Consider the following 22,044-nt stretch of genomic DNA (forward strand, 5'->3'; position numbering starts at 1 on the left):
CTGTGGAAAAGGTTCTTCTTACTATCAGATCAACTCAATAAGTTCTCCATTCAAAAAAAACCTTCAAAACCCACTCGTGTAGACTGGCTTTTGTATAACATTTTATAACGTCTTGCCGGTGCTTTATACTGGTGACTTCTTTATTTTTTATTGTTTTTGTTTTTCATTGTTCCCCTGGTCAGACTTTATGTAAGTTATTGCTGCAAAGAACAGCATTAATAAAGCTTAAAAAACAAACAAAAAGCCTTATTATTGTCTATATCTTATCTTCTTCTTTTTCAAGCAAGGCAGCCACAAACCCACAGGACAGGAATAACCTACACACCGTCCAAGTATCACCATGGAAACCGAGATGGTGTGAAGATGTCCACCGACATACTCCTCCGTGTTTTCATCCATTTTTATCCTGCAGAGTCACAGACAAGATAAACCATTTATATGCATCATGCAAACAACTTAAAACCTAAGTTGGATTAACTACAGAACGGCACCACATTTCCACATCAAAGGCATTTTTTTGTCTGAAAAGTGGATGCAACAGTTTTCTAAGAAGATTTTCAAGGAAGCATTTTCCCATTGAGCTGCATCAGCTAAATGTAAAATCCAGATTATTTGTAAATGATTGCACTGTTTGCACTGGAACACTGTCAGCATTTTACAGATGTGCTGAGTTTCATTTAACCTCCTAAGACCCGAACTCTTCCACGGCATGCATTTTTGATTTCTCTTTGATATTTGGGCATATTTGGACCCAATGAATGTAAAAGAATGACCAGATTTTTTTTTTACCTGATTTTTGTTTCTAAGAAAAATGAGAGCCACATATGAGGATATTTGTTTAAAATTTCGATAGAACAATAGTAGTATAACATCCTTGTAAGTGGATATCAGGCCCTTGTAGAGCAAAATTCAGTATTTTGGTCTAAATAACCCAAAATGTGATGTCCACATATATGGACGCAGGTCCTAGGAGGTTAATATAGTTGAATCAGTTCTCTGATGACAAGATTGTGATACCAAAGATGTCCTCTGCATGTTTTTTAGACCAGTAGGACACGTTCAGAATAGAGAACTGAACCTTGTGCGAAATTAGTGGAATGTCCTTTAAAGAGTCCCCTTCATGGGGCCAGGAATAGATCATAATTTGAGGTCCACACTGATACTATCCAATAGAGAAAAGGCCACCATGAAAGAGAGATAGGACTACAAAAATTATAAGAATCAAACTGGACCCAGAACCATTTGTCTTTCTACAAATATAGGACCTTAAGCAGAACTTGATAAGTTTCCTGTGGAACTTATGGGGCCAGAATTTGTTGATGGACCCAACACTGCATGCTAGTTTTTCTAGACATTAATTCTAGATTCTGTGACAGAACTGTCCTCCTATGCTTCAGAAATGACACAAGACCCCTTTAAGGTAGTAAAACAAACCCACACTCATACATACACACTTCTTTTAGATGAACCACACAAAAATCGATTATATTTCCATCAAAACTTTATTGACCAAACAGAATAAGTCACAATGTGGTTTCACTTCTCACTTGTGGCAAATCCATCACATCAAGCAGACTCATATTTAATGTATTTAGATACATCAGTGTGTAAAATCACATCATGACAAAAGTTCATGTGCAGCAAACAGGTAAGCAGAACACCTGCCACACCTGCAGCGCAGATAGTCGGGAGCTTTACATGCAGCTCTTCAGTTCGTTCATGTGACCTCCATTTGCGTCACTCAAGTCCTGGTATTTCATCTTCACTTCCCCCTCTGCAGCTCCATGACTGAGACTTCCTGCTCAGTCTGGTCCAGCTTCCACAGCCACTACCAGTACCGACGTTTCACGTGCTCCACGAGGACAAAAAGACCTCCCCCATCGGGCTCGGATTTGGCTCGGTCCGGCACAGCACAACAACTCATACCGCGTTACTTCTGCGCAGGTTTGATTGTTTTCACTCTTTTCTCACCGCTCCCCGGCGGTCTGATTCGGTTTGGCTTGGCCCGGTTCCAGTCAACGATCTTGCAGCTCCAGGCAGGGCACCCACTGATTGCTGCATCGACTCTCCTCACAGAAACTGCCGACGTCTTGCAGGGCTTGGCACTGCAGAGGCTGCACTTGAGGGTTCTGCAAAACACGGTGGGGACGGACGGTTAGATTCTCGGAAACATTTTTTTTTTAAACTTACAAGAGTATAATATCATGAACTTGTATCATTTCTCGAGTAGCTCAAAGCAAGTTTACACTTACATTGACCAGAATGCAGTGCAGATCCCGGGGTTCATTGCTGTTGCTGTCCTCGGTGTCCTCCTTCAGCAGCTGAGCCAGCCGCCTCATGCCTGACACCCGCAGGATGTTGATGTCGTTGTCGCAGCAGAAAGCCTGCAACAGCGTGAAATGGATCTGCAGCGCTATGTCGTCTTCATCCTCCTCATCAGTTGCGAGGATGCACAGTACAACGCTGTCTGGGTCTCTGCATGCGGGACAGAAGGTGAAAGACCCGGTTAATGTCAGCGTCATTACATATTTCTCATATCAAAAGCTTTGGCGTGGTTAATTAAGGTGAGGAAAATCAAACTTATACTTACACATTCATGAGTTTGGCGGACTCGTAGACTCCAACCGTGAGACAATCCTGCTGCTGAGCAGCGACCAGTAGCTCCTCCAGAGCTTGACTCACCGTCTCCATCCTGCAGAGAAGCGGAGGCGGTTAGAAATGTGCGAACGACACGACTAAACTGTGGCAAACAACTCTAAAGTCTACATATAAGCATGCAGATGCAACCTTTAAAGTACAAGCCGGGATTATAAACTCAACTAGAACGCGATCTGTAATGTCAGATCAAATGTGCCAATGCGTAATTGCGCATCACACACAGCCGAAACTTACTTTTTTTCGGTGCTGTTTGATCCAACGACCTCTTCCAAAGTCATGTTGAAGTCAGTAAAATAATCCACAAGATCCAGGATAAGAAGAAATATCCACAGCGCGGGGATACGGCTGTACTATGAAATTCCTGATACAACGTCCAAACACAGTGGTATTCCAGATCGTGTAAAGGTCCTTTCAGAGTCCGTTAACTGAGTAACAAGTCCGATTACTGCGAGACCGCGAGCAGAAAGAAACTGTGCCTCTCTCAGCCGAAACTCTCTGTTATATTACTGCTTCGCGACCGTAGGCGTGGCCACGCCCAGCCTCTCGTTCGTTCATTGGTTTGCCGCTATGAATACATCCCCCGTTCTCTGCGCCTATTTGCTGAGAGCCAGAAGACGCTGGTGATCCCACGTTGGTGGTTTCGGAGAATCCCCCGCTCTCTCCCTCCTTTTCTTCCTACGCTTCTTTCGCCGCTCTGTCCCTCTCTCTCGGTTTGTTTACCGGCAGCTTTTCTTTATGAGTGGAGGAATTTCCAGAACTCTGTCCCCCCCCCCCCCCCCCCCCCGCTCCCTCGTCCCCACTGGCCGAATAAAAGAAAGCTTCACCGTGGCAATGCTCTCGCATCGTGTTCGTGCACAAACCCCCCAAATACACTTGCACACCCGCGGCGACGCACATGAAATTCAAATATATTTCAAATTATGTTATAAAAGGGAAGCTGGAGCAGCTGACCAGCCCCGTGTGCGAGCACGCGCTGAGCGGACATTGTGTAACGGCGTTGTGCAAGAGCAAGGTTATAAGAAATGGGAAAAGGCGCTGTCTGATAAGCACGAGGCGAAATTCACGAGAATCTCAGATGACACTGATGTTTCTCTTTTATATCACACATATTTTTTTTATCTTTTTTTTTCTTGCAAACCATTTGAGGCGCTATTGCAGCTGCAGAGCACGTGTTGTTCTGAAGCTTCAGCTCAGCACCACTACCTCCAACAGGATAAAAATAATCCTTCGATATAGGATCAGAGCTGTTTATCTGCTGAAGCCTGCAACAGCAGCGTGCAGAACGGAAGTGTGTTACAACAACATTCAAAACTGTTATCATAACCTTCATATTTCACATTCATGAAAGCAGGTTCCATTTTTCTGTCACATGCATTTTTAACATCACACGCAGAGCTGTCACACGCCTGATCGGTGGCCCTGTGTGTGATCAGGTCCACTTCACCGAGCCTGATATGAACTCTCTGCCCATTAAAACCAGGTCTCAGACTCCCTCCAGCGGCTCCATAATGCATCTGCTGTCAGCGGCGAAACCCCCAGAGAAGGCATGTTGGAACAGCACCCTGCAACAACCGTTTGGGTCACGCGCAGAGCAAGAGCGAGTCCCGGTCTTTGGAAAATATTGGGAATTCCTAAAGGGGAGGTTTAGTGAAAAACATTTTTAGGGGGTTTGATGTTTTGTTTTGTTTTTCGGGGACTTCCTGGGTCTGAATTTCCACGAAAATAAAATTGAAAACGAAACTATTTGCAGGCTTCACTTTACTATGTGCAGCAATTTATTTGAAATTTATCAAAATCCGCCTGTAATCTGTGCAAACTCTGTGTGCATAGGTAACAGGGCAGCCGCGGCTAAACAGTTTCAAATCCATTTATTAGGAACATCCACAAATATGTAGGATTGTTTAATAAACAATGAAATGTTGTCTATTGTCGCTTACATTGTAAGCACTTAACTGATTTAGCACTTGTCCACTGAAAGGCGCAGAAAATCTGTTGGCGTTGCCGTATGAACAGATTTTTCTGATGTTACTGCGCCACCTGGTGGAAAGATTCACACTTTACGTGTGCAAATAATTGTGTTATGGTTTTGTTATATTTTATAGTGTTTTCTTACAATTTCCAACAGAAATAGATACTAGTTAAATACATTAAATTATTATATTTATTGATATATTTAGATATTCATGGAAGAAAACAATATAAAATGAAAGAAAGCAATACAATAAATATTTATACACATAAACAATATGCCCACTACAATTTTTACTAAGCAAACATTGATGTGTTATTTTATGGATAAGATTAGTTTAAAAATGTAAATTTTTCATAGTCTGTGTATTGTTTTATGCAGATTTTACACTCCAGAATTCCCTCAATAAATAAGCAGTAACTAACAAATTATAGAAATATGGGTTTGATATAAAATCTCTTTTTCTGTTTCATTTCTTTCTGAGCATCAGTTGAGATCTGGTGACCGTGAAGGCCGTAACATATGATTTGTATGAGGGCTCACCAATAACTTTACAACAGGTATGCACTTTAAAGACGATATTTCTCCATGAGACTGAAATATCCATGAAACAGTGGAACAAATAAATGAAGCAAAGCATAACTTTAATGTTAAATAAAGTGCTAAGGGCAAAGTATTTTCATTCTTTCAAGTACATCATCAGTAATTATACAATACTACGATAAGTGCAAAATCTGCTATAAAGCATCCAAAATTCTCACCTTCCTATGATCTAATTACACTGTACTATTCAGGGTACCAGCTTTATTAGAAAGTATCCAAAGGGGCTCTTCAACTGGTGGGGAGGCTTTTACATCCTTGCAGAAGTTCACTGCTCTCCGGGAGTTCACTCTGCAGGTGGGAGAGAGATATAGGAGAGATGGAGAATGAACTTAACCTGGGTGTCTATTGTCTTGTGTAGTCTGGGAGATGAGTGGATGGGGTGGGTGCGGTTTTCTCTGTGGTGGGGTCGGGTGGGCTGCCCCGGATTCTGTGGAGCTGGGCGGTGCTGCTAGCTGTGGGCCCCGGTCCAGATGGGCCTGGACCCCTTGCCTTGGTGGGTTCCAGAGGGTGGGGGTGCCTACTAGGGTCAGCAGGGGAGCTGGCCCCAGGGAAGGACCATTTGCCCCTCCCTTCTTTCCCTCCACATCCCTGACTTCCTCCCTCTTCCCACTCCACCACACCCACCCACGCATGCAGGGCCTTGGAGTGCGGGTTTGTCACCAGGGTGCAGGGGAGGCCCCCCCACCCCCATTGCCCATCGGGGGGGGGGGGGCTGGGAGGAGGAGTTGGCCATCCGATTGGGGTCTGGGATGTGGGGCCTCCCTGCTAATGCGGAGTCGGGGGCGATCTGCTTGTCTCCACTCTGGGGAAAAGGGTGACACCTCCTGGGTTAGGGTGCATTTTCCCCCTCTAGGGGCAGGGGTACCTGGATCTGGAGTACATTTGGGGAGTGTGATTGTGTGTACAGTGTCTATTTATGTCTGTCTCCACGTTGGGTGAGTGCTGAGTATTTGCATATGTGTGCATGGGGGGGGTGGATGTTCGTATCTGTGTGTGCCTGTTCGTCCGTGTCTATATGTCACGTCGGGTCTTAGACGCCACCTTTCTGGGGACATCTCAGGCCCTCCAAGTTATGGAGGCCTATCTCCCCCCACCACTCTCCCTGCCGGTGGCAGATGCCCTCAGACGTCGGTGCATTGGTGGTTCTTGGTGTCCGGTGCTGGGCGCTCAGGTACGCACCGGCTCACTCCCGGTGGCTGCTTGTCGGGTCCTCGCGCCTGTGGCTCGGTCGGGCCCCTTCGGGGGGTGGGGTGCCCTTGGGCTCTGGGCCTGGGACTCGGTCACTCTGGCACAGCTGGCTGCTGGTGGAGCTCGCAGGCACATCACTGCAGCCCCCTCTGGCTTCTGCTCCACGACTGCTGGGTGACCCCTCGTCTGGGGCTCTCCTCAGCTCTTTCCGGGAGAGTGGCACCGTTGCCCCTTCATTGGTCTTCCTTGGACTCTTGTGCTCTGGGGGTCTCTGGATGTCTGGAGCCTGGATCTCCTCTATACCTGCTTCATGCCCTGGAGGACGGGGCTATGGCCCCCACACCCTCTAGCAGATCGTTACATAAAGAAACCTTTTGAATACAAGCACACTGATCCACACAGGTGTACACACAAACTGTATGGGGGAAAAAGTCCTCAATATGTCTCCTGAGAAAAAAAGGTTTTTATATAATTTTTTTTCTGTAGGATGTTGGATTGTGGCACTGTGTGACGGCCATCTGAGCCTCAGATTATGATCAGTGTCAGAAGAACTGAAATACATTTTGGTGCAAGACCAAATAGGCCTTAAAAAGTCTAAAGAATAGGTCATTAAATTCATCCATCCATTCGCTTCCGCTTATCCTTTTCAGGGTCGCGGGGGTCATTAAATTCAAATAAATAATAATGCTTATACAAGAAATACTTAATGAAATATTTGCAAGAATAATCTCCAAGCTTCTTGAAGGTCATTCAAAGTTATTCTTTGGATTGTGGCTTTTGCTCTGGGGAGGCCAATCCATGACTGAAAGTGTTCCATTGTTTGTTTGTTTTTCTCCTATCCATGTATGCTTTTACTGCATCTGTAGTATGTTTAGGATCATTGCCATAGTGAGAGATGAATTCATTGCCAATTAGATGCTTTCAAGATGGAATTACATGGTGATTCAAACTCTGAATCTGCTTTTGTGTTCGTAATACCATCAGATTTGGACAAAAAAATGTCAAGTTTGCATTCATATGGGAGGGGATAGCTCAGCAGGTAGAGCGTTCACCATATGATCGGAAGGTTGGGTTTCAAATCCAATCGAACCGGAACCCCTGAGCAAGGTGCCGTCCCTACACACTGCTCTCCGGCCACTTGATTGGTGGCTGCCCACTGCTTCACTGAGTGAATGGGTCAAATGCAGAGAGTAATTTAGTACTTTAGTAGTAGTAATTTAATACAGGGGATTAAAAAAGTATACCAAAAAAAGCATTTTACATAACAATACATGTATGAAGCTGATGACAGTGGAACAACTGAATATTTGTTGTACCTCCCGGAAGGAATAATGGAGTGACCCAAGCCACTGGACGCCATGCACTGATGGTTGCAAATCAGCTACAAAAGAAAACATACCCCATTTTGTCCCAGGAACACAAACATCTCTTCTGTTTTTTGTTTAAGGAGCACAAGACTAGGGATGGGTATCGTTTAGGTTTTATCCGATACCGGCGCCAAACCGGTACTTTTGAAATGGCGCCGGTGCTTAAACGGTGCTCGAACCGGTGCTTAAAGAATGGAGAACACAAACTTTGTCCAAAAACCTCTTAGAGACTTCTAAAAATAAAAACCTTTTTCTGCAAAATGATAACCAAGTCAGCCTTTTCCATTGATACAACATACCTCTTTTGGTTGGAACCGGTGCTTAAACAATGGAAAACACAAACTTTGTCCTAAAACCTCTCAGTTTTAGCTGTCTTTATTTTGTAAAAAGATAACAATGTTAGCCTTTTCTGCAGCTATAGGGCATATATGGCATCACTCAATCAAACAAGAAGACAGCCGAATGCAACTACGACGGTGTTTGCTAGTTCACCTTACATGCATTAATGTAATAACATATGGCTGGCTGTAGCTCAGGTGGCAGAGCAGGTCAGCCATTAATCAGAAGGTCGGTGGTTCGATCCCAGACTGCCTCCTGGCTGCATGCCAGGCAAGATACTAACCCCGTGTTTGCCCACTGGTGGCGCCAGTGTCCGGCAGCCTCGCCTCTGTCAGTGCGCCCCAGGGCAGCTGTGGCTACAATGTAGCTGCCATCACCAGTGTGTGAATGGGTAGATGACTGAATGTAGTGTGAAGCGCTTTGGGGTCCTTAGGGACTAGAAAAGCGCTATACAAATGCAGGCCATTTACCATTTAGCCTACTCAACATAAATTACACATGAACAACATGAAGCTACTCACGCAGAGAAGAACGGCTGCTGCTGCTGCATCATCATCCTCATCATTTCTGCTACACTGGCAGGGCTAGGGGGCAGGACTCTCCTCTTTGGGTTCTTGGGGGATGTTGCTAACTCCGGTCCGATAACAGGCACCACACCCGCAGCAGATGTGCTCGGATCAAATACGGTGCATTTCTCGGCTTTTAAAAAAAACACCAGGTGTTTCATCGGATTCGAGGTGTTACCTCCTTTGACACAGTATCAGCTTAAAGCACTTGTTGCTGCTGAGTTTGCATCTTTTGCTGTGAAGTACAGCCAGACTTTTGACCGCTTCGCCTTGGGCATATTTAATCTGTAGCTCTGCTCTAAAAGAACGTACGTACCTGGGCCCGCCTACTATCCTTGGAAACGTAAAATGATTGGCTAGAATCCAAAGTGTATCACAACTCAAGAAAAAAAAAAAGCACCAAAATAAAGCACCGAAATGTGCGCTGCTTTTCGGTCTGGTTACTACAGTTTATGTCAGAACCGGTGCCATGATACCGGTACCCATCCCTACACAAGACAACTTGTAAAAATGGACACACTGTCCCATATTAATACAACCCCTAACGATCCTCTAGGACAGCGGTCCCCAACCCCCAGTCCTCGGACCGGTACCGGTCTGTGAGTCGTTTGGTACCGGGCTGCGAGAGTTGAGGCTCAGGTGTGAAATGTATGGTTTTCAGGGTTTTTATCGGTTTTCAGCCTTATTTTGTTATTGTTTTTATCGTTAACTCTGTTTTCCTGGATCTTTTGAAATGTGTTATGAATAAATCTTTTTTTCGGTACCGGTACTAGTTTTATTGTGAAAATATTGTCGGGCATAAACAGGTCCGTGGCACAAAAAAGGTTGGGGTCCGCTGCTCTAGGGCTAACACACTCAACGATGTGCTAGCAACCTGTCCAGGGTTTACCCTGCTTCCCACTCTGTGACAGCTGGAATAGCTGGAAGAAATAGTTTGATCCATTACGTTAGCAGGGTTCTCTGCTGTTACACTGCAGACTGCTTCCCCTGAGTTGGGGCTGTCCCAAGCAAAGACATTTAAGTATCGATCTACTAGTCTACATGCCAACCATTACCCATGGTCATTAGCTCTGGGTAACTGCTGAAAAAAATGGACTTGAAATGGATCTTTACCCTGGTCTTCATCCTGTTTCGGGATTCTCTCTTTTTTGTGACATTGTTGCAGACTGATCCAAACAAAACAAAACAAAATAAAAAATATCTCTATCAAGAGCATAGCCACAGAATATTGTATGATCAACTGATGATATAAGTGATAAAATACACTGGCACGTGAGGGTGGTTCAAATACAAGTAAACTTCAATGAAGTTCTCAGCAAATAAGATCTTGCAATTTGCCAAATGTAACCAAAAAAAGACCTCACCACTAGATGGTAGTGTTTCACCAAAATGTTTTAATATGGTGGCCTAAGAAAACCAAGCATTTGCCCTGAGACTGTTGTAATGGTTAGCACTGTCGACTTACTGCAAGAGGGTTTTGGGTTCAAACTTCCTGTTCTTCTAGCGAAGTCTGCATGTTGGTGATGAGAGTCCAGGTGCTGCACTGTAGGACCCTATCCTCCTTTGTTCTTCTTCTTCTGCAGGGCTTAGAGCAGACTGGTTACCACACTGACTCACTAAGATAAAAGTTGGGGTTGTACAAAAGTTCACACTATTAGGGTGAATTTAAGCCAATTTCACAAACCAACTGCATAGAAGATGTCTCAGTTGTTGAATTCTTGATGACACGAATGGGACATTTTAGCTGTACTTACGATTATAATGTATAATTGCAGCTTTAAACGCATTGGGTCTACGTGTGTAACTGGATCTTGAAGTTATTTAAAGGAACAGTTCCGCTTCAAAATACAATATACCTTTTTCCTCTGGTCTCTTTCCACTTTTTTCCCCGTATTCTACGTTGCGTTATATTCAAAAGAAAGCGAATGTTTCTACATCTTCCAAACCGGATTATTATATCTTTTTTGTCTAAGTACTTTTAGCCCTAAAGTCCGATGCTCCTGCTCCTCACCTCTTTTTTTGTTAAGCTAATCGGTTCTGGTAATGATAAAGCACGTGTTCTTTTATCAGGTCCTCATTTTGGTTTTTAAAACAGGTTGAATGGTTGCTAATAGGCCTCATAAGGAACAAATGAGAAGCTTTCCACATGGAAAGAACCCGGGAGTGTCCCGTTATAGCTTCCATAACGAGCGGCCAGGACTGAGTCGAGCTTGGGCAGAAAGATAGCATTTTGTGGGAGAAGCAGAGGTGGAAAAATAAAACAAATAAACAAAAGAAAAACAAAATAAAACAAAATATTTGTAATAATGATACAAAGGAGTCGATGCCCTCTCCTAAGGCAGATTCATTTCTGGGACTAACAGATTTTCTTTTTTAAGTATGTATATAAAGTACAAAGGGTGATTGCTCCCCAAACTGGGCTTTGTGTCCATCTTTCTTTAAAAACACAACCAAACAAATATTTACAGGAACAAATGAAGTGATTCTGTCCATCTGCAAAGTAGCGTTTTCATTTGGGGAAACCTGCAGTCAGCCGAGACTGAAGAAGTCACCTGGATGAGTGACGAAATGTTTCTCCCACCGAAAACGCCATGTCCAGATGAACAGAATCGACTTGACCTGACCTGGACGACTGAGCATGCGTCCAGACATGTTTAAGTTTAATGCTTTCTTTTTATCGTGTGCATTTCCGTGGGTCGATATTCAGTACGAGCTACACTGTAAAAAAAATTGTAATATAAAAGTATTTTACGGTTTTGTACTGTTTTTCTAGAATATTATTAAATTTACATAGACTGTGATTTTACATTTCAAATGTAAAATAACATAAAATCACTGTAAATGTAATAAAACATCATTTTCTTGTTTGTTAAATGTATCTGTCTGTACATATGCATATTTAGATTGTTAAAATACATTCACAAATGTATCATAATTTCACAAATATTTGTCCGTTATTTGAAAGATTGAACTGTTAAATTCAAATGTAATGCTATGGAAAAATATATAAAATGATTCTGATAAACTTTTTTTTTTTTTACATCAAATAATGTTATTTAGGACGATCGTGGCTCAAGAGTTGGCAGTTTGCCTTGTGATCAGAAGGTTACCAGTTCGAGCCCCGACTCGGACACTCTCTGTCCTTGTGTCCTTGGGCAAGACACTTCACCTACCGGTGATGGCCAGAGGGGCCGATGGTGCGATATGGCAGCCTCGCTTCTGTCAGTCTGCCCCAGGGCAGCTGTGGCTACAACCGTAGCTGCCTCCACCAGTGTATGAATGTGAGAGTGAATGATTAGTGGAATTGTAAAGTACTTTGAGGGTCTCAAAAAGTGCTATATAAATGCAATCCATTATTATTATTTAAACCAACGGTTAACTGTATATTTCTGTAAATTTAAGTATTATTATTCATATTGCCGCATTGACCTTGTTTATAGGTAATTTCATTGTTTAATCATGTTAAAATGTTCCTAATTTAATGTTTAACCCTTTAAAGCCGGTCGAAGCGGCATGCTCTGTTTTGCATAACTATTTTTAAATAGTTTTAAAAAGCTAGCGCAATAATTTTTTTTTGCATATGAAACCGGAGGAGTTGTTCTTACGTCTTATGCCATCAGCTTGTCCTAGGTCACAGTTTCCTTCCACATATAGCTTTGCAAAAACTGCATAAAAAGCACTTGCAGCAACAAAAACATAACATTCCAGAAACACTCTTTGCCGATCTGATCAGCTGTTTGTAACACTTTCTACGTCCATCAGCCCGAACTATCACATGTCCACCATGACCTGCCCGAAACCGGAAGTGATGTCATTTTTGCGGAAAATGTAGTTTTCCGCAGTTTTCCGCAAAATGACTGTGCAAATTCCCTGCTGACTCGGCCTCAGGATGTCTAGAGGCAAGAATCAAGCGCACCCAAATGAGGGCATCAGTGATCATGTGCGCATCACGCAGAGGGAGAGTGAGAGACGAAAAGCAGCAGCAGAGCATGGCAGTGGTATCAGTTTATGTGATTCCGTGTGCGTTAATGAGACTGTAAGTGTTATTACCTTTGACAGGTTAACTGGTATGATAATAGTTATAGTCGTTTGTGTATGTTTAAGCTAAAGTTATGCCTCAGTACACTGCTACCACGTTAGTAGGTTTATTTAATTAATTAGCACTAAGTTAATACCAGTGGCCAGAATCTCCCCCAATGACTATATCCCGCGGTTAAGGGATTTTTCTGTTTATCGTTTAGTTTAACTGTTGTTAGCTTGCCACATGCTTGCCTTAGTACTAGCAACTGGGAAGATATGTGCTATTTAGCCAACTTCTGGTCTTACGGCGACCCCTTGTGGACATTGTAAAATATTGCTGTGTCTGAGTAGATGATGTGCTCTGATTGTTGCTTAGTTATCTTTGACCCTGCTAATTATAGTATTACCAGTTTCTGTTTCCAGACAACCATGCCTATAGTCACCTATAGTGCATCTGCCACGATTATAAGTGCATATCTGGCTGTATCATAGTTGGATATATCCTGGCAAGCCCTGCTGTAACCAGTTCTTCTGTGAAGCTTCATTAAAGACGGTGAACTAAACTCCTGGACTGCTGCAGTCTTTCTGACCGAAGACTTAGGCCAGACTTGTATACCCAGCACTTCCAATATATATTCTACAAGTGGTCCTTCGAGCCGGATGGTATACAAGCTGCGCTATGGCTACACCCAGAGAGTTCAACGACAACCAGCCTGCACTGAGTCCCCGTCCCAGCAGGCGCACCTCGCAAACAGAGGGCGCCCTTACTCCCAGCAAATGGGCGATAGAAAACCGATCGGTGCCTCTGCCTAGAGCAGGGCGATATGGCCAAAAATATTTATCACGATATATATTTGAAAATTTGCGATAACGATATAACTGACGATATAATTGTGGCGAGACAAAATACAACTCCACAACATTACTAGCGCAAAAACACAACCTTCCATTTATTTTCACTTAAACAAGAAGCTGGTTTTTATGTACATTAAAGCTTTATAAAAATGTAACAGTGCAAATGCAAATTCCTTGCTGAAAGTTTAACCAAAAGGCATTTCCAGTAGAAATGGGCTGACATGTCCTGAGCATAACCATGTATAATATCCACTGAAGTTAAAAAGAGGTGCTTTGCAACATTAAACTGCAGTGTGCAGTACGTATTTTTCGGACCATAAGGTGCACGGGATTATAAGGCACATTAAGCGAAACAAAGCAGTCAGATAAATCAAACTTTATTAAACTCATTCTTCTTGCTTCCTCCACTTCTGTACCATTGATTCATTAATGTTGAATTCTCTGGCAGCTGCTCTATTCCCATGTTGTTGCAGTATATTAATGACTGATCTCGTATTGTGGATGGATTATCTCAGTTGTTCTTCTGACTGAAGTTTGGTCCGTTTACAGCATCCTGCCATGCGATTGCATTTGTCTCTAACTATCAGAAACCTTAACGTTAACTTTTTTAAGTGGAAAAGTGTTAGTGTTCGTCCTCCAGCTTCACTGTTTATATTATGCTAACATAGCTGTGTTGCTAGCGATCACATAGCACATCATTATATACCAGCTAGCCCAACTTCAGTAACCCTACAAACGTCACTGCTGTTTAGTTTCCTGTCTTCATTTATGTAGGAAGTGATAGCAGAGCTGTACGTTTGATTTTTTTCAGAAATCTGTCTCTCAGTCAGAACATGCTAGCGAAACTAGCGAGCTAACTTCCGCTAGCTTCCGCTAGCTTCCTGCTAACTTCTAACTCGTTAAATGTAATAAATTTTGTTTTCATGGATGCCTGGAAGTTAAACTTCATAGTTACACCTGGTAAAGCAGCAATGCTGATCGTTTTATTAAAGATGAAAGAATTTAGACAGTTTTTAACTCTCAGTGATGTTGCAGTGTTCATTTGACCTGAAGGATATGGAGTTTAGGACCCAGATTACTCCCAGATTTAAGAGCATCTTAGTCCGACAATAACGACGGCCGCTTGCATGTTCTGCAAAAAAATGTGCTTTGTCATGTATCTGACGGACAAACACCAAACCAGTTCCACATCACTGAAGTTGCACCATTTTTACAAACCAATTCTGGTTCATTTGTTTCACTCAACAATCGGCCATGTGCGTATGAAAACAAAGGCACTGCGCATGCGCGTTTTACTCATATTCTATCGCGATATTTCTTTTTCCTATCGTTGCCTAACATTATACCGGTATTACCGTGAACGGTATAATATGGCCCAGCCCTACCTCTGCCATTCCCAATATGCCCTGGCTGATGTCGGGGCAGCATGAGTACCAGCAATTTTTTTTTTTTTTGCCGATGCCCGTGATGCCGCCCCGTGTCGCCCCTATCAAAAACCACTACTGGTCGCCCATATGTAACTATCAGACATTTACAGGCAGAGACAAAACCCAGAGGAGTCGTCTGGCTCCAAGGCCCCATTGATGGTTCTGTGACAAAGTGGGTGAGAAGACCATTTGTCTATATTCTTAGTTAACCATATTTCACATGTAATCAGCAATAGGCAAACATCTACTATCCCGGGTTTGTTTATGTTCTGCACTTTTACAGATTATATAATATAACATCTTGGTTTAAATCAATTCCTACAAGTTTGTTAAGTTAACATGTTCTTTATTTCAACTGTTAATTTGTATTGTTTAGAACTTACCTTACCTACCTGTCTTGCAAAAACAAAAGGAGGAAATGTAGTTTTACTTCCTGCTTTATACCTTCTGGTAGTGATGGCCCGCTTGAAGCTGGCGCTCCGGAGCGTGTGTCGAAAAAAACAACACACTGGTTCAGAAGCACTGTGTCGAGGCTTGCTTCGTTTGGCAAAAGTCACGTGACCAGTGACGTCCGAAGCTTCATTACGCACGTAACTGCTTCGGTACCTGATTTAAACGGATATAAGGAAGCGAATCATCCACGGGATTCGTGGAGTGTGTTGATGGTGACAGAGAGCGAAGAGGTGATCATTCCACTGACAGATATGGAGCCAGCGAGGAAGAGAGGACGTTCTGGCGTGTGGAAATATTTTGAGTTGATTTTGCTCAATTTATTTTATCTGCCGAAGTGAAAAACTTGAAATGTCCAAAATCATGTTTTCATAATGTAAATATCATTACAGCATATGACTTCAGGAACACTTCCATGTGAATTAAAGCTGATGAAGACTACAAAAATGTATTTGACACTATACGTACATGACATTGCTACAGTTTAGAAAATCATTTTGTTTATTGTTTTTAGGTGATAGTCTGCAGGACCCAGGAATACCTGCATATCTACCAGCTTGCAGTGTAGTTCCTGCACTCCACAGCCTCTTCTGTTCCATGCAAGTGGATTTTCTCCAGGGCAGGAGAAACTATTTCTAAGAAAAGAAACAGACTCAGCCAGCGCACAGTAACACTAATCCTCTTTTTAAATGTAAATAACAAAAGGGCTACCTTACATTGATCATGTTTTTACTTTGCAAGTTCTTGATTAGGGGTGGGTTTTGATTATCGCCTTTCTGATTACAATCCATGCTAAATTGAATAAAGTGATATTGATTCATTAAAATCCCGTGTCGATTTGTAAATTAACGTTATTATGCTTGAAACGCCAGCATCTCAGGTTAAACCTCACAACATGTCGTCAAACACCATGCAGCTAAAACAGTAACTGGGAGCAGGTTTACGGATTCTGCATACAAACGTGAACACAGAGCGCGGACCCGACGCGTCAGAGTCAGATTTTGATGTGTCGTCGGGTCCGCGCTGTGTTTGCCTCTTTTTTTTCGCTGGCTTCTGCAGCTGCAGGTTTCATAACTCTCTGTTTACATCTCTAATTAAGTCTCACATGTGTCAGCTTTCTTTTAATAGATACGAAATTATGGATATATACTGTTAAATGATCAGAATTTTAATATTTCTGACTGAGGCAAAACTTTCCAGATTCCAATCAAATTGAATCGGATCCTGTATCGAATCAAAATGATTCTACAAATCAGTGACGATGCAGCCGTACTCAGCTTCCTAAGCATTTTCCCTTTCCAGTTCACAATCAATCCCACCCCTAGGTCAAAAATATGTATAGGACAATTGGCCTAATCTAATATTTTGTATGAACCTGTCCAGCTGTCCAGTGATTAAATGACAAGTAGATGGAGGCAGGACTTCACAGCAGGGGCATACTCCATAATGTGCTGTGCACTCTCATATGTATATTATATATATTGCTCACTTGGAATCTGGAAAGTTTTGCCTCAGTCAGAAATATTAAAATTCTGATCATTTAACAGTATATATCCATAATTTCGTATCTATTAAAAGAAAGCTGACACATGTGAGACTTAATTAGAGATGTAAACAGAGAGTTATGAAACCTGCAGCTGCAGAAGCCAGCGAAAAAAAAGAGGCAAACACAGCGCGGACCCGACGACACATCAAAATCTGACTCTGACGCGTCGGGTCCGCGCTCTGTGTTCACGTTTGTATGCAGAATCCGTAAACCTGCTCCCAGTTACTGTTTTAGCTGCATGGTGTTTGACGACATGTTGTGAGGTTTAACCTGAGATGCTGGCGTTTCAGGCATAATAACGTTAATTTACAAATCGACACGGGATTTTAATGAATCAATATCACTTTATTCAATTTAGCATGGATTGTAATCAGAAAAGCGATAATCAAAACCCACCCCTAATCAAGAACTTGCAAAGTAAAAACATGATCAATGTAAGGTAGCCCTTTTGTTATTTACATTTAAAAAGAGGATTAGTGTTACTGTGCGCTGGCTGAGTCTGTTTCTTTTCTTAGAAATAGTTTCTCCTGCCCTGGAGAAAATCCACTTGCATGGAACAGAAGAGGCTGTGGAGTGCAGGAACTACACTGCAAGCTGGTAGATATGCAGGTATTCCTGGGTCCTGCAGACTATCACCTAAAAACAATAAACAAAATGATTTTCTAAACTGTAGCAATGTCATGTACGTATAGTGTCAAATACATTGTTGTAGTCTTCATTAGCTTTAATTCACATGGAAGTGTTCCTAAAGTCATATGCTGTAATGATATTTACATTATGAAAACATGATTTTGGACATTTCAAGTTTTTCACTTCGGCAGATAAAATGAATTGAGCAAAATCAACTCAAAATATTCCCACACGCCAGAACGTCCTCTCTTCCTCGCTGGCTCCATATCTGTCAGTGGAATGATCACCTCTTCGCTATCTGTCACCATCAACACACTCCACGAATCCCGTGGATGATTCGCTTCCTTATATCCGTTTAAATCAGGTACCGAAGCAGTTACGTGCGTAATGAAGCTTCGGGCGTCACTGGTCACGTGACTTTTGCCAAACGAAGCAAGCCTCGACACAGTGCTTCTGAACCAGTGTGTTGTTTTTTTCGACACACGCTCCGGAGCGCCAGCTTCAAGCGGGCCATCACTACTGGACAGCATCAGTCTCCTGCACTTCTTTGACCGCTTAAGTCGAGTCCTACCACAGGTTCTCTCAGGTGAATCCCTGTAACAGTGAGTCAGTCTGGCACTTTCCAACCTGTTTTCTTATCTGTCTTACAGATAGATCTTTATTGTCACTGTTTGGCGTCTCTCTGCAGCTTTTAGGTTTTTGCATTCAGATTTTTCGGATAAGACAATTAGATTAATAAAGATAAAATACGTTTAAGAGGTACCTGCACAGGGAATGTATCTACACAAAAGGACATGCACAAGTTATATACAGAAAATATAAAATAAAAGAAACGTTAATAAGTGGGTGGAGTGTGTTTCAGTGTGAAAACAGTCGTTCAGCTGAATTTGGTACTGAAAGAGCCGTGACAAATTAAGTTTCATATTTGCTTTGAGGTACACTGTCGGTGTTTGCGCTGTTCAGGGTCAGGGGGAACATTTGTTTCATTTTAGCTTTTGTTTTGTTTTTTTATGTTTATACATACAGAATTTCTATAACAAATGTAATGTATGAATTATTATTTAACCTGTAGAAGGATCTTTCTGACCCCAGTAGCAATTAACCTGTTAAGAAAATTTAAAATAAATAAGAGCAATAAAATTTTATTTTCCGTGCATTCTAAAAATTGCAAGTTGTTTTTTTGTTTTTGTTTTGTTTTTAGAAATATGACAAATAAAATGTTTTATTTTAAAACGGAAGTGTTTTACATTGCTCTCTGGAAGTCTAAATATTGATACTTGTAAGATTTGATTAATTCTCCTAACGGAAATGTTTAAACATGATGTTAAACATAACAGTTTTTTTTTCTTTCTCTTGGGGTGTTTTATTTATATCATTGTAAATCATGAAGTTGAATCCAGGAAACCCCAACCCATTTAAAAACCTCAGGAAGTCCACAAATGCACAACAAAAGAGAAAGAAATGAAACACTCTTTTATTGAATTATACATATGTTCATCTCACAATTCCAAAGACTAATCAACACGCATTTACGGAAACTGCTGATCTTCAATTTCGAGTTTAATTTCCTACACACTTCATATTAAGGCAGTGTCTAAATTATTTAGGGGGAAATGAGATCTGCAGAGACAATGCAGAGAGCAAGGTTCTCTGTCCCAGTTACACCCCACCACCGGCAGGGTGGGGGTAGGGGTCCGAGACCTGGTGTTGCTGTACGAAGTTCAGTTCAAGTCTGTAGGAGACGAGGGGGTAAGGGGGACGCACAGACATGTTTGTTTGACCTCAATTAAAGTTTTTATTTTACTTTTTAATTTCCAATTGTCGATAAATATTAGAATAATCGTGGGCTGGGTGCCTGGTCTAAAAGTTTGCTTCGGTCGAAGTAAGGTCAGGTAATTACACATGATTATAGCTGTATAACAGTGTCAGAACCTCCCGTCCAAAAAAGTGTAATTATACATTTCTTCCCGTTTAAAGAAGACATTTTCTGTTTCGGACTTTTGAATTTTGTACCAAGCATTCGCACACGTGACTTGCAAATACATTTTTAAAACCATTTAAAACTGTCTACCTTCAAACCGCCTGCTGTGTTCAGGTGGGCCAACCCACCCCACCTGAGTATAAATGAAGGACCTGATCCACTGGGCTCAGTTTCTCTTAAAGACATACACTCTGCTCCTGCTTTGGATCTCTGCACTTTTGCTACATCCAAGATGACCGAACAGTGGATGTAAGACTTCACGGGGGGGTTTCCACAGTTTGCTTGTGTTTCAGTTCAGTGAAACATTCTGCGGTGTCTGAAAAAGGATTTGATTTCTTTAATCACTATATTTGTTTACGCTAACTTGATTTTGTAAGTCTCAATTTTCCAAATTAAAACTTACATTGTATCTCAGTGGTGCGTAATTACGCACCCCTGCTACACGATACATTGTAAGTTTGCTCAAATTTCATCCCAGTTTCGGGTTTTTATAGCAGTTTCTAATGTTGAGTCATGGGTTAGGGTGTATTCTCATTGTTTGGGGTTATTTGTTGACTTTGGGGCTGTTTTGTCTTAGTTTGTGCGCATTTCTAACCGTCTGCGTATCTGTAGGATCAAGATGGTGGGTCAGGCTTTGGAGGAGCTGCTCGTGGAAGCTTATCACCAGAACTGCCTCAGAATCGGTGTACTTGAGTCCTACAAATACATGAAAGCGTTAGTATTTTAATTTTTACGTTTAAATATAGTTCAAATGCAGTAATTGATCTAATAGTGGAACAACGTGGCAATGGTGACATTAATGTCGTCCTGTTTCCCGCAGAAACCCGCACAGAGTCGTCCTGTGCGTCCTTGCCAGCGAAACAGAGGGTGACATTATGTTACAGATGAATCTAATCCAGCTAAAGGATATGTGCTACAAGAAGAACGTCAGCATCATGTGTTCGACAGACACGAGACGGCTGGCAGAGCTGGTGAACATGGATGACATCAACGGCAACGAGGCCTCGCGGGACCTGCACTGCATTCTGGTCACTGTAAGCCAAATTTCCATTTGTGCTGCTGCGCAGTTAACATGTTTGCCGATTATCTCTATTAAAATCGTTGTAATTTGTACACTTGGCTTCATGATAGGCTACTTCGAATAAGAAGCAAAGTGATGTGTTTTCCGGGAGTTTCACCGTCCTTCCTCGCTGTGTTTCGCAGGTCCCTCCAGTGAAGCCGCTTCCACGCCAGGCCCTGCAGATCCTCAGCAGCTTCTGCGAAGAAAGCCGACGGAGGGACTCGTCGGTGCATTGCCTTTCTTGTTACTACGTTTGTTCTTATCGCTACCCAAGCCGCAGTTGTTGTTGTTGTTGTCGTTGCTGTAAATAAAAGTGAAGGATTTAATTCTTCAGCGTGTTCGTTGTTTCTGAATCCACGTTCTAAAGTTGCAAAGAGAAAAAAAAATGGGGTAAAGGTGAAATCCTCAGTTTCAAACTTTCAATGTATTATTTTTAAAACGAGGGATTTACTGCCTCTTAAAGCGAAAACTGCACAAAGTCATATCTCTGCCAATGAAACGGATGCGCCAAAGCGTCCTGGGGCTGTCTTGATGAAAAATAAGAGAAAAACAAAAATTAAAATAAAACTAAAGCCAAATAAAGTTTATCATCTCGCTGTTTCATTTCATTGTCAGTGCTGTACAGAAATTTCACGACAACAAAATGCTTCAAGGCCAGATGACAAAAAATAATTAAACCAAACAGACTTCGGGCTATTCTCTGCTTGCAAATGTAACTAAAATAAATGTTTTAAGAAAATCTTTAGTTTTAGTTTTCATGTGATCTTGGAATTTTTATTGGCACTAAGTTTTTTTGTCACCTTTGTCTAACTATCGCACACTTTCTCTGCCGACAGAGACAGACAAACCCACATCCCCTCATAACGAGCAAACTGAAACTGAACAAAAAAAAAAAAAAAAAGACTGTGGACGCATTTCGGGTGCATGCCTGTAACAGCGACCCTGTTAGTAAATTTCACAGCTTCACCTTATCAGCGCCACTGATTAAGTCTTTAATCAATCAGGTGTTTTCCGCACGAGACCTTATTAGGGGCTTCATCAAGTTTAATGTTCTCATTCATTAAACACAATAGCCATGATTCAACTGAAACATTTCCTGGAGGTGTTTTCAGAAAACCCCAAAATCACTCAAAGACTGACATAAACTAACATAAAATGCCCCCACATCTTGTGTAAACTGGATTCCTTCACTTAATTGATCTTGTAATTTTATCTGATATTAACGTATTAATGTAATAAACACTGAATATGAAGATAAATACTTACAAGTGATAGAAACTGCAGAGATTTAAAATCATAAATCTTATCTAAATACACAGTCCAGAGATTGAGTACAGAGCCCAGATATTTCTGGGGGTCTTATCCCTGCAGGGACAGTGAACACA

The 22,044-nt window shown here is 41.9% G+C and overlaps 2 protein-coding genes across 4 annotated transcripts; one reads left to right on the forward strand and one right to left on the reverse strand.

Moving 5' to 3' along the window:
• Positions 1 to 1,475: 1,475 nt before the first annotated feature.
• Positions 1,476 to 3,135, reverse strand: LOC146653270 (growth arrest and DNA damage-inducible protein GADD45 beta-like). The gene is made up of 4 exons (XM_085382620.1): positions 2,893 to 3,135; positions 2,591 to 2,692; positions 2,253 to 2,475; positions 1,476 to 2,129 (listed from the first exon to the last, which is right to left on the reverse strand). The coding sequence occupies exons 1-4, from the start codon at positions 2,934 to 2,936 to the stop codon at positions 2,016 to 2,018; spliced, it is 483 nt and encodes a 160-aa protein (XP_085238746.1). The 5' UTR covers positions 2,937 to 3,135; the 3' UTR covers positions 1,476 to 2,015.
• Positions 3,136 to 18,072: 14,937 nt separating this feature from the next.
• Positions 18,073 to 21,032, forward strand: LOC146653271 (growth arrest and DNA damage-inducible protein GADD45 gamma-like). Of its 3 annotated transcripts, none has more exons than XM_085382832.1 (4): positions 18,073 to 18,204; positions 20,212 to 20,313; positions 20,420 to 20,633; positions 20,803 to 21,031. In XM_085382832.1, the coding sequence occupies exons 2-4, from the start codon at positions 20,219 to 20,221 to the stop codon at positions 20,968 to 20,970; spliced, it is 477 nt and encodes a 158-aa protein (XP_085238958.1). In that variant the 5' UTR covers positions 18,073 to 18,204; positions 20,212 to 20,218; the 3' UTR covers positions 20,971 to 21,031. The 3 variants fall into 3 exon arrangements, with proteins under 3 accessions (XP_085238958.1, XP_085238959.1, XP_085238957.1); XM_085382833.1 differs by having other exon boundaries at positions 18,080 to 18,220; positions 20,803 to 21,032; XM_085382831.1 differs by lacking the exon at positions 18,073 to 18,204 and adding an exon at positions 19,373 to 19,848 and having other exon boundaries at positions 20,803 to 21,017.
• Positions 21,033 to 22,044: the final 1,012 nt, after the last annotated feature.

Source organism: Rhamphochromis longiceps, linkage group LG15 (assembly GCF_057381845.1).
Source record: "Rhamphochromis longiceps isolate RC_006_pf linkage group LG15, R_longiceps_female_GT1.1, whole genome shotgun sequence".
Lineage (NCBI taxonomy): Eukaryota > Metazoa > Chordata > Actinopteri > Cichliformes > Cichlidae > Rhamphochromis > Rhamphochromis longiceps.